Below are 12662 nucleotides of genomic sequence, written 5' to 3' on the forward strand. Positions count from 1 at the left end.
AATTCTAAAACTGCTGACGGTGAAGAAAGCAAAGTTCCCTTCGCTGTAAGCGTAACCAACAGCCTGGAGCGAGAATCAGGAAACTCTGAAAGTAAAGGGCACTGTAAACAGCGCTCTTCTCCCAAGCTTGTTTTTTTTTTTTCTTCTTATCCATGAGCCAAGCCAAAGCAAACACGATGGAGGAACTGGGATTTCTGTCCAGTCGCCCCAGTGTTTCATAAAACTGCACTTCACTCATCTTTACCCTTTTTTTTTTTTTGGCTGCATTCAATAAATACGTTCTGATCCTCTACGATAAAGCTAATACTATTCAAAACATACCAAGCTCACCCAAGCAAATAGTGTGCTTCGTTTTCTTGGCGTGAAGAACTGAACCTCACATTTGGCACAAAAACTGGCTACTTCACACAGAAGTCAGTCAAACATCAATACATCGAGAGGATAATCAATCAAACCGGAGCAGGCCTTTACAGTAGTTTAACACATTTTCACAGTTGAATTTGACACGCAGACATCCGCTTACATCACAGCTGTGAGTGCTAGCGTTCCTGCTCAAATATGCACGCTAACTTGAGGAGGAAAAACACAAGGTTCATGTGGTGAGGGACCAAACTTTACACTGAATGCCAAGCATAAATCCTAAAGACATGCTGCTTGTGTGGCTGGCAACAAAAACATCATCGTATTTCAAATCATCCATGACCTAATGAAGGCTTCACTGGATTTCCCCTTAGAATACTCATATTAACACTTAATTAAAGGCTTTAAACCCTTCAGTAACATTGCATGTATGCACACCACTGCTTCCTTCTAGATGAAACTAGACACAGCTGATGCAACGTACAGCTTTATTACACGGCTTCCTTTTCTCCTCTCAACCAACAAATGAAGAGGCCAAACAAAGAGACGTGTCAAACAAAGCGAGAAACAAATTTCTCTCTAACCCTGTAACCTTACATCACTCACCTTTGCTCAGGTAACTGAGTAAGTGAGGGGTTAGAGGTTACACACACTCAGGCACATGCACACACACACACACACACACACACAAACACACACACACACACACACACACACACACCAAAAACTCAGTCTCTTTCTGTCTCTCTCTCTCCATGCCGCTGTGTGTGTGTCTCTCTCTCTTTCCATGCCGCTGTGTGTGTGTCTCTCTCTTTCTGTGTGTGGGTCTCTCTCTCTCTCTCTTCTCTCTCTCTCTCTCAAACTTGCCCTTGATAATGGGCATTAGGGAAGGGTAGAGGCCCTGTGGGAACATTTCTCTTTTAACACGTCTCACCTCTCGTTTGCAAGGCCAGACCCCAGCTACACACACATGCACACACACGCACACACACACTACTAAAGGGGATAAACTTCCACTGAACAGCACACCCTGAAAATGAAAATAGCAACAAAGACAAGCGTGTTAAATCAAATCGTTAAGTCAAATCCTATTCCCTCGGGGCATGTCGTGCTGGAACAGGTAATTAACACTTTCATGATTCCACACGATGCAGAGATTACTATCCAAAACAGCTCATCTTTCAGTGCTGCGTATATCAAATGACACAATTGGTGTCTATGGTATAACAAAGATTTCAGAGTTTTCTTTCAACAGAAAAAGGAACACTTGCACTAGTGAGTTTCAGAAATACACAGAGTTTGGTTACTTTCCACCATCACACTGACCACAATTCGATTACTCTATCTCATGGAATGGTCTATGTAGAAGCTGTCTTTGTGAAACCAGTGTTGTTTTGCTGCTTGATATTATTATAGCAAACATATGTATTTTATCAGCACATAAAACTAAGGAGGAAATTCAGATGAAATCACATGCTGAAATTATGCACATGGGTAATTTAGGAAAGTCTGACTAGTACACAAAGCAACGATGATTATTTTGAGTCTTTCATGGACTTTCCATATTGTAGTTATTTGATACAATACATGGCAGAGTGCGTCTACTACCAAGAATTCTTTGTTTATATTACATCATTTTACATTCTTGAAGAGAATCATTTGTGAGGAAAAACAGTTGAACCAAACTGCACTTATTACTCATAACTGATAAAATAATTATTGGTAGTGAGCTTGAAACTCACACTTCAATGTGGTGGAGGTGTTGATACAAATGCACTGATGAGCGCATAGTAACTATTACACATGCCTGGCCCCTTTCTTACCCTCCATCCCCCAGTCCAAAAAAAAAAAAAAAAGTGTCACTACTGTGGCACACTTCTTCTCCCCTGAGCTTTCTCAACCAGGGGAACAGGTGGAAGAACCGACCCTTCTTTAAAAAAAAAAAAAAAAATGCTAAAGGGGCAGCCGAACACTCACATCTCCAGCCGTTTACACATCAATATCCTGTCTCATGCTAATAAAGCCCCCTTATGGCCCTTTAATTACATTTATGCCTTTACCCCACCCCCAAAAATCAGTATATGACCCCTCGTCTTTTCTCGTGTTCAGAGACGGGCCTCAGTGGATAAAATCAGACAGACAGGTGGCCGTTCAGCCAGTTGCTGGCTTCTCTGAGCAAACAGAGGCAGTTCAGGTCTGCTGGAAAGCCCCCCACATACAGCCAGCCCCCTCTACGCTGCTTTACACATACACACACACACACACACACACACACACACACACACACACACACCCCAACTGAGCTGCCTAAAGGATTATAAAGGGGAGCAAAGAGCTTATTTAAAAGAACGCTGTGCAGAAAAGAAAAATGAGACTTTATGTTTGATGCATTAAATCCGATGTGATGCCGCCTTCTTCCTTCCACAAATAACTCAAAGCTACATGTTCTTATGGGATGCACTAAAATAACTAAAATAGTGCTGAATTTCATAATCTACTAATAAAATGCGTACGTCAATGATTATGGAAGAAATTGATTTTCGTGTATCAAAATAAGGGTAACGCTCTCTCTAACATGTAAGCCAGTGCTCAAAGGGGAAATTGGGCAAAACAGATGACATACAGCTACAAATGTGTAGAAAAAGTCTATAAATTACATATTATTATGAAAAGGCTTAATAATGTATTAGTATGCATTTTTATTATCATAAAGCTAGGATTTTATTTGATTAATATCAATATTGTATTCAATCAAATCAACAAATACTGTATAACATATTTCAGATTAACGTTTTGCTGTAGGTCATAATTTAGCTCCTAACATTTGAGATATCTTTCAACGAACATGCAGCAAAAAATATTTTAATAAAATTAGAATAATAAATGTACTGTTTCCTATTAATGTATATATTCATGTATTAATGTGTAGGCTACATATTGTCTACATTATCGAGGTTATATTTTGGTAAGGATAAGTTGTGTTTTTAGGAATATTTATGCCATAGGAAACTTCATTCTAACTTCTGTATGCAGGTGTGGTGTGAAGAAGGGAGAAAATGTGTAAATGATGTTGATCTGAGTGGGATTAGAGAGCGAAAAGCCCATGATGTGAAGGACAGAGAGAGTGTGTGTGTGTGTGTGTGTGTGTAGTGTAGTGTAGTGTAGTATCACACCAAGCAGAACAAACAGAGGCATCTCCAAACATATTTCACAACACTGTCCAGCTTCTTCTGTACGAGTGACCTGGTTTAGTAGAGGAACCAAAACAAGACGATGGACACTCTCTTTGGAAGTACGTTTAAAAAAAAGAGAAGAAATGGGTTATGTTATGGATGATAAAGCTTTCAGTCTGGAGCTTGTGTTTATGTCCTCACTTGCACTCGACAGTGCGGCGCGCGACCTCGCGTCACTGTGATAGCAGCAGCAGCAGCAGTGGGGCTGTTTGGTAAACAACACTCAAGCCGAGAGCGCACACACACACACAGACACAGACACACACAGACACTGTAGAAGTAACTCTCAATACCAGATACAGAGCAAAAATACCGCCAATTTAAAGCGAAGGCGCAACTGGAGACGAGGCTCCCCGAAACAAAGCCACTGCCCCTGAGCTGCACATCCAGCTCCTATCATTTCAACATCCCGTGTGTGCTGTGAGGTTCCCTTAGAAAATACAAGGCTATTCACAGGGACCACGTCTGCTAGCTATATTTTTATTATACAGCCATTTCCTGAGTATAAAGCAACCCCAAAAGGGTCTTTTAACGGCTAAGTGTTAGCTGGTTAGCCCTGAAGTGGCATGCAGGCTCAGCCTACAGCGCTGGTCCAATACAAATACACAGCCCATAATAATACAGCACACAGGGTAGCAACAGTCACTACACACGGGACAGAGGGAAAAAATAAATAATAAAAAAAAACCACAAACACGCTCCTTTATAAAGCCAACAAACAGAATGGAAGTATCAGTAAATAACCGTGTAAAATATCCGACAGCTGAGGTATGCCACATTGTTTCATGTCAAAGTAACCTACTTATGAAACAGTTTGGCTCCCGTCTCAGCACCAGCGCTGAATCTCGGACTTACCCTGTCACAACAGGCGCCATCTTCCACAAACTCTCACCAAAACTCCAACACTCGCGAGATCCGCTCTCCCACACCGACCAGCCGCCGAGACAACACAAGCGGACTGGAGATGAAGGGACGAGGGAGACAGAGAGAAAGGGGGCGGGCGGCCAGGAGGGCCGGAGGAAGGAGGAGGAGGAGGTGGAGGAGGAGGAGGAGAGCGGGGGACAGGGGAGAGTGAGAGAAAAGGGCAGACGCCACAACAACAGGCGTGGGAAACTTCTCACATCTCGCGAGAGTAAGAAAACTCTCACAATAGAGGAGCGTGGAGCTGAGCTCATGTTATCGCGAGAGCTGGCACAGCGCGCCTCGCCTGGATGGTTGGGTTACACCAGGCTGTAGAAGTGAAGCTAGCTCCTTTCTCACAGTGAGGCACAAAAACTTTTTGTTTTTGTTTCTGTTTTTTTGACACGTGACAACTTTAAAATGCGCCAGCTAAAGTATGGCTGTGTTCAATAATTCTCTACATTATTAAATCCTGTGGAACTGCTTACACATCACATAATAGTAATATTTTTTCCATACAGTTCCATACTAAGCATTCCTACTTAAAGAGTGAAATAGTGACATGAACTGCATTTAATGCAAGTTGCATGGTTACATACATAATGAGTGAAACCATTAAAACAATACGTTTGCATGTTATATAAACATGCATTTCTATCCCACTTGTCTCTAAGGACTTTTTCATGCTTTTCATGCTTTGCTCTGGATTTGTGAAAGGTTGATATTTGCTGTTTTATTTTCTTGTCTTGTAGAAGCTGTTTTCCTGTTGTTTATCTCATTAACTCTTCACATTTTCACTGATGATGTGAACTTTTCATGACCGTGCAGCGTTCTAAGTCATTAGACAGCTTAATGGAGTACATCGAATAAATTAAATTAAATGGATTTATCTTCAGGATCCACTCCTCCTCAGGGTTGCGGTGGATTTGAAGGCTATCCCTGGAACACTGGGAGTGAGGTGGGATTTAGCATTCCCGGTCCACTTACCTGCATGGTTTTAGACAATGGGAGGAAACCGGGAGAATGTGGAGGAAACCTGCATAAACATGAGGAGAACATGGAAAGCCCCAGACAGACAGCAACCCAAGCTGAGGATCGAACTGGGGGCCATGGTGTTATGAGGAGGGCTGTAAAAATGAATAAATGTAATCAAATTATTTAAATAAAGAGCATGGCATTGGGGATGACTTTTGAGCTTAAAATGTTGGACACCATGTTTTCAATGGGAAAACACCAATAAATTAAAATGAAATTATGTTTTCTAGATAAATAGAAAATAGAGGTGCTTTTTTCTTTTGCACAGAAACCGAGACGTATGCAAATTTCTGCATTCAACTATAAACATCACAGACTAAGCCACAAATCTGAAATGATCTATTAATTCATAAAGTGCCACATAAAATGTCATAATCTTCTTCAAACACGCTTGATGATGCAGCTGTCACTGTGACTAAGCTCTGCTGTGTTTGTTTGCTGCTATGATCCAGTTTTGAAAAATTTACTGGCAGCCTGACTGCTGAGTTCAAAATGCCGTTCCTGATATCCACAGGACTCCAATACAGATGGGACACGACCAGGCACATCAGACATAAATCCTCACGTCTCTGATTTGGAGCTGCATTATTCATTTTTTATTACTGCTCTATAAGTCTGCCAGAGCTAGGAATGGAGGGAGAGGGGAGGAGAAGTTGACAGAGATATAGGTTGGAGTGACAGAGTGTGAGAGTGAGTGCTACAGGAAAAGGCAGAGAGTGATAGAGAGTGGTGAGAAACTGGAATTGGACGGATATTCCGTGACCCTAAAGTCTGGAAGAAGAGAACCTCAACCCCTTGAAACAATTTTCCACTCTTTTTTCCCTATGTTTTATTACAATCTGAGGAAGACCTCCAGTCTCTTGCAGTTTTATAGGACACGTAAAATTTCCACAGATGAAACCAGTAAAAGACCATTCGAGTGCATTTACTACACAGCCCCCAAAAGGAATCTCAAACACTGCAGCATTTGCATATGTGCACTTCATAATTTAATCTTTGAAAAACTAATAAAATTATTATGAATATTCACAGAAACAATTCAAAGTTTCCTCCGGGGGACATCTGGTATTCAGGCATATTGAAACACGAGATATTCGTGCGTATTAAGTGTTGCTTTAGCCAGACAACCATCTGACGAACAACTGTTATTAGCAATGCCATAATATATTTACTTTTTACATATTTTACTCAAAGTGACTTTTTTAAGAATCCACTCTCTAGGTATATCATATTTGGTAGCATATATTTATCCTCTGTCTCTTTCTCTCTTTCCCATGTACACTTGTCCCTCACTCTGGTATAAAACTGTTTTGAATGGAAGAGACCCATCTCAGGAGCTCCATAAATGCAACGTGCACAGCCAATTCAAGCAATCACGACTAACCCTTGAGTGTGCCGCCTGTAAATCCAGTGCCGTCTACTCCTTGTGTGTCTCTGCCAAAGAAAAGACTGGGCTTGATTCTCCAGTTATATTACAGCATCCAACCAGATGTGATTTTGTCTCTCTGACCCACCTAAATGTGGGCACTGAGCTATGGCTTGCCACTTATGATATGCTAGCTGCCTGTCATGACTTTTAATAAGGCTGTTCGCTTCATTTATTACTTATTAAACATAATGTAAACAGGCCTCTGGATAGTCAGTGAGAATAGAGGAAAATGGAGGAGTGAGAAATACGAGCTCTTCCAAAGAGAATAATATAGTCATTTAAGAAAGTTCTCTTTACCATAGAAAGGAGCTTGGAAGTTATAGTATCATACTGGGGGATGTGTACTGGAAATCTTCCAATAGTAGTCATTTTTATCTGCAGACATTCTCTAAGAGTGCAAAAATTAAGTACAAAAATTTCATGGAAAATATGATTATGTCCTGCTGAAAGTGTATGGTTTATGTCAGTGGTTCTCAAAGTGAAGCCAGGGACGCCAAAGGGTCCATGGCTTTCAAAAACGTTTTTACAGCGGTGTAAAACACATCCCAACATTATCAAAGTTTTTATATATTTTTTTAGTTCTTATATCCATTGGCCTATTTGTCAAGTCACTTGAATTAAACAAGTTTAATCCAAACCTTAATAACTCAAAAACAAGTAGGCCTGTAAATAATGTCACTTGGATTTAATGTATTCTGTTGGTGGAAAGTTCAGGAATAAAAAGTTCTTAATAAACAGATAACAAGTATAATAGATTAAATAAGAAATATATATTTGCTAAGGGGGTCTGTGGAATTTAAGCTCAGTGGGTTCAATAAATAGCCACCTTTTTATTGTACGCATTTAAATGATGAGCATGAGCCTAACATTTGTATAGTTGGATTATGTTCATAAAATTAAACTGTACTGAGGGAGTCTGTGGAATTTATTTTACAGTTAAAGTGGTCCCTGGCTCCAAAACCATTGAGAAGCACTGATTCATGTTGACGGTATTTGAAAGAAGTTTCAAAATATAATACACCAAACCGACGTTTTGGTAGAATGACTGTACTGTCTGTACAAACATGAACCCTAATATCAGATCACACTTTTATCTGAAAATCAGTGCCACCTGGCAACACAAGAAGCCACTGACATTTTGTCAGCATGAAGTTAGTAGAATTTTCGGTGGGTAAGAGTGTGTGTGTGTGTGTGTGTGTGGGCAGGTGTTCTTGTATATTCTTTCTTTTAGGGGGAACTCCAGAGGAATTGATGTTTGAAATAGTTTGACTGCTGTAAAAATGGGTTTAAGGATGATCTGACTTCTGACCTCTGATTTCTGTTTGTTTGTTTGTTTGTTTGAATACTAAGTCTCTCTATGTTCACCGATATCAAAATCTATTCCAGTCCATCACCATCTGTGAGTCTTTAGTAGTTATATGTAAAAGTGAAACTATGTCAACTTCTGGATTCTGTTCTGTTCCATCTGTGGGATGCCGTTTTCATCGTTAACACACCATATAAAAACAGTACTTGTTGAAAATATGCTCAAAGTGCCTCAGAATGTAATATTGTAATATAAACATGTACATATAACCCAATGAATCAATCATGTGAAAATATCTTTCCTCGTTTCAATCCAAAGTAGTGGGTTCCTCATCCTTCTCCTGCTTAGAGAGGATGAAACCAAATTCATGCACAGAGGTTTTAATCATAGTTACTTTTGGAGACAGTGGTCTGCAGCTTTCTATGAGGAAAACAGTTGAATAAAAATATGAGTGTGGTCTGGGCGTCTCTCTTTCTCTCTTTCTCTTTCTCTCTACTGCAGTACATCCTACAGTTCAACCCCAGCCCTAGGCAGCTAATGTTGATGCAAAAAGCAGCACTTCAACATGAGATGCCCCAAAATAATGTGACAAAGCACAGATATGAATGTGTGTATATGTATGTATGTATGTATATATATATGTCTGTATATGTGTGTGTGTGTGTGTATACACACTGATCAGCCATAACATTAAAACCACTGACAGGTGAAGTGAATAACACTGATTATCTGATTATAGTGGCACCTGTTAAAGGGTGGGATATATTATGCAGCAAGTAAACAGTCATGGGCACCCAAGGCTCACTGATGCGCGTGATATCAGAAAATTTCAGAATTGTATACAAAACCGACAATTTTTGTTCTTATATATGATCATGACACTAACATTAAAGGAGTGTTTGGACTGTGTTGGAAAATTGAATAAGAAATGATGGTCAGAAACAGTTTTTGTTTACTGAAGGCAGTCTCAATGATAAGGCATAGAAAACTGTGTTAGTTGTTAAAATAACATTGATATTATTTATACCACAGTGCTGCTGAAATCTTGATTCAGGTTGGTCAGAAGGTGTTGATAAATTTTATATAACAGCAGCTCTGACAAATAGTGCAAATAGTTCAAATCCCAGGTTTATATTAAAGCTCTAATACATTATTATTCCTATAGTGACAGCACATTCACAGGGATGTGCAGGGTGGATACTCTCCATAAGCCTAATAATAAACAGATTCACAAATGTGTTTCTGTTTAACAAAACAAAAACATCCCGTATATGATTTGGTGAAGTTTTTTTGTAAAGAGATATTTCTTAACTTTTATGGGAGGCATCAGAGGTAAAACTGTTCCTTTAAGTTTTCTACCATGGGAGAGTCTTCAGGATAGAGGGATTTGAGCTTTGCTGTTTCTTTGTAACATGAAAAGCTTTTTCTGTCTTATTAACTTCAAGAGACAGTAAAAAAGAGGCCAGTAAATAAGGAACTGTTTATAGCTTCTATAATGTAAGTGATAACAGGAACGATCTTGTTTCACGGACATTCTACAACATTAAAAGTAACTATAAATGGTTAAAAAGTATGATGCGTTGTCCATTAATAAATGAAAAATTGTACTCATTGGCAAATTGCTGTGGTATAAGAGGAAGAAAACAATTCAGAATGTGTATATAATGGAAAATAAGCAATTTCAGTGTGGAATGGATCACACCACCTCATCACGCCTGGACATGTTTGTTTTTGTTCCTGTATGAAAAAAACACACACTAAAAGTAACACGTAGACACAGAATATCTGACTAGTCTTCTGGACCAGATAGAACCAGCTGTATGAGATTTATCACCGGAAGCCTCATCACATCATGATTATATGATTTACATCTTGCTATCTGTTCTCTGTTCTATTGGCAGGTTTATACAGTTGAATTTTAACTCAGTTTTAAATCAGTTTTAAATTACAGGACATGCAGCGGTGCCAGAACTGATATTGATAGCACACTGTTTCTGGTTCTTGTTGCAGAATTTTCCATGAGCAGCTGTGAAGTGATTGATTTTCTTTCTAGATAAAAAGTGTGTTATAGTAGCCTTAGGCACACCACAAACGTGTGAGTCAACATCCCAGCAGCTCGACATGTTAAGGCTAAGTAACGCTATGTTTTTTTGAGAAATAAAGCTGTCTAAATAACTCTAACGTGCGATTTAAAGGAGAGGTCAGAGTGACAAGGTTGCCTTACTTCAGACTTGATCTGTATTAGATAGAATTTCTACACATTGGAGTGATTTTAAACAAGATGTCATTTCTGTCTTTAATGGATTTAGGAAGGAGATTTGTTTTCACTCTTTACAATACTAAGGTCTGGTAGAGAGGAGTTAATACCATGGTTTGATACAGCAACAAAAACACTACAAGTAAAGCTTTTTTTTCCAAGTTAGTGATTAAATTTACTAAGTATGTTATTAGGGCATCTGTCATGTGGCACTGTGTGTGTATAATGTCAACACAGTTATAAAGGGTAACATCAGGTACAGATATGCAGCAGAAAAGCAAGAGGAAACAAACTGAAATGTGGTATATAGATGTGTATGTCTAAAGATTTTAGTTTTTTTTTTGAGACTTGAACAAACTAATGACAAACTGCTGAGTCCAACTGTTAAAAAAACACAGCCTAGTTCCTGTTTTAAAGGATACTGTGTCAAGTGTCATTTATTGCTTAATAAATCCAAAAGTACAAGAGGTAACTTATTCTTCTTATGAGTCTCTCCTCACACGATTCAGCATGTTCGCTCACTCTGAGCTCATGTCATAGTAATGTTAATCGTCTGAAAAGAAAAAAATCCAGTCATTGCAGAGAATTTTGTGGCTCAACATGGGGATCTGAATTACAAATCAGAGGCAATCTACTATGCTTTTCTGTCTAACTAGACATTTTGTATTTGTATTATATAAAAGTCTCCTGTGTACTGTAACACAGTTCCAAAGTACATCTGAAAGTGGTCAGTGGTCAGTTCAATGCATCCACATTAATGACAAATGGAATCATTATACATAAAAACACACACACATACACACACACACACAAACCACAGCATTCTTTGGTCAGTGCATTTTTTTCTTTTTAGTTCTAATGTTTCTAGCAAACGTGTAGATTCCTGGCCTAAAACAGTGCAGGGGAATTGAACCAAATTACATGTGGCAGCTTGTATGACCAGACTCATCTTTTGTAACATCATCTTCCTGATGCATTTGCATTTAGGGATCTCAGTATACCCCAATGCTTCCAATCACAGGGGTTTATTCCTTGAAACTAAACCTAATTTTGTTTGTCATTGGGATGCGGTTGGAACATCAGCATTCAGATTTCAAGACCTCAAGCAGCATTGTGGTCAGTGCAGCTCACATTCATGTCTTTGTATGGACATGTTTGAGGAAAGCTGCTACTTGAAAAATACAAAGGGAACAGCGAGGCAATGCGCTGCCAAATTGTTTCCCAGAAAATGCAACTCTTCATAGAGCAGTGAGATATTTATTATTATAATACCGCAGCACTGTTGAGTTCTCGACTCTGATCGGTCAGAGGGTGTTGATTAACTTTCTAGAACAGCATGGCTCTGACATTAGTGTTGGCTGGAATTCATATCACAGGCTTATATTAATGCACTCAGCCTTGTTGTTTCTGTGGCACATATTCCACATAACCTAAGGCTAGTAATAAATGGATAAAAAACATGCCATTATTTAACAAAGAAAACATAATCGTTGATATGGTTAAGCTTTCTAAAAGGAGATGTATATTTAATTTTTATAGAATGACTCTTTCTGCTACAGAAGTCTCAGTAATGTGACAAGCAGCTTTTTTTGTCTTATAAACTTCTTATTAACTAACAGAAAGAGAAAAAACACGGGACTGCTGACAGAATAACTAGTATAGCTACTACAACGTAAGTGATAACAGGAACTGTATCTCTACAGGATATGTAACTATAACAGGAAATGTAACTATAAAAAAAGTTTTAAAAAATAATTGTAAAAAAAAGTACAATGTGTTGTTCATTCATAAATTGACAGTTGTAATCATTGACAAATCACTGTGGTATAAGAGGAATAAAATGCCGTTTGTTAGAGGAAAATAATCCACTTCAGTAACTCGTCAGGCCGCCTCACACCACGCCAACACGGGTTATTTTCCTATAACGTCCTGTCCCGTTGTGTTTTATTCCCTACAAAACTGTTTCATTTGTTATCATACTGAGTAACCTGACCCTGTGTTTCAGACATAAGAAGCTGACAGCATGTTTTTGTACTAGTCATTTCTGCTTGCTGAAATGTTTTAAATGCCATGGGGTGGAAATGGGGGAGGATCAGTGAAAGAAGAGTTCACAATCCTGAACTATCTTGTTCTGCATTTGTG

At 38.9% G+C, this 12662-nt stretch overlaps 1 protein-coding gene across 3 annotated transcripts in view; it reads right to left on the bottom strand.

Moving 5' to 3' along the window:
* rbpjb (recombination signal binding protein for immunoglobulin kappa J region b) overlaps nt 1-4661 on the bottom strand; it is a 45380-nt gene extending 40719 nt beyond the window's left edge. Inside the window, exon 1 of one of the 3 annotated variants that reach the window (XM_026936418.3) lies at nt 4449-4661. In XM_026936418.3, the coding sequence (XP_026792219.2) occupies nt 4449-4468 (20 nt within the window). In that variant the 5' untranslated portion in view covers nt 4469-4661. Of the gene's footprint in view, nt 1-4395 lie in introns of all 3 variants that reach the window. The other 2 variants (XM_026936417.3, XM_034303817.2) reach the window with 2 other exon arrangements.
* Nucleotides 4662-12662: the final 8001 nt, after the last annotated feature.

This window comes from Pangasianodon hypophthalmus, chromosome 4 (genome assembly GCF_027358585.1).
Source record: "Pangasianodon hypophthalmus isolate fPanHyp1 chromosome 4, fPanHyp1.pri, whole genome shotgun sequence".
In the NCBI taxonomy this organism is placed as follows: Eukaryota; Metazoa; Chordata; class Actinopteri; order Siluriformes; family Pangasiidae; genus Pangasianodon; species Pangasianodon hypophthalmus.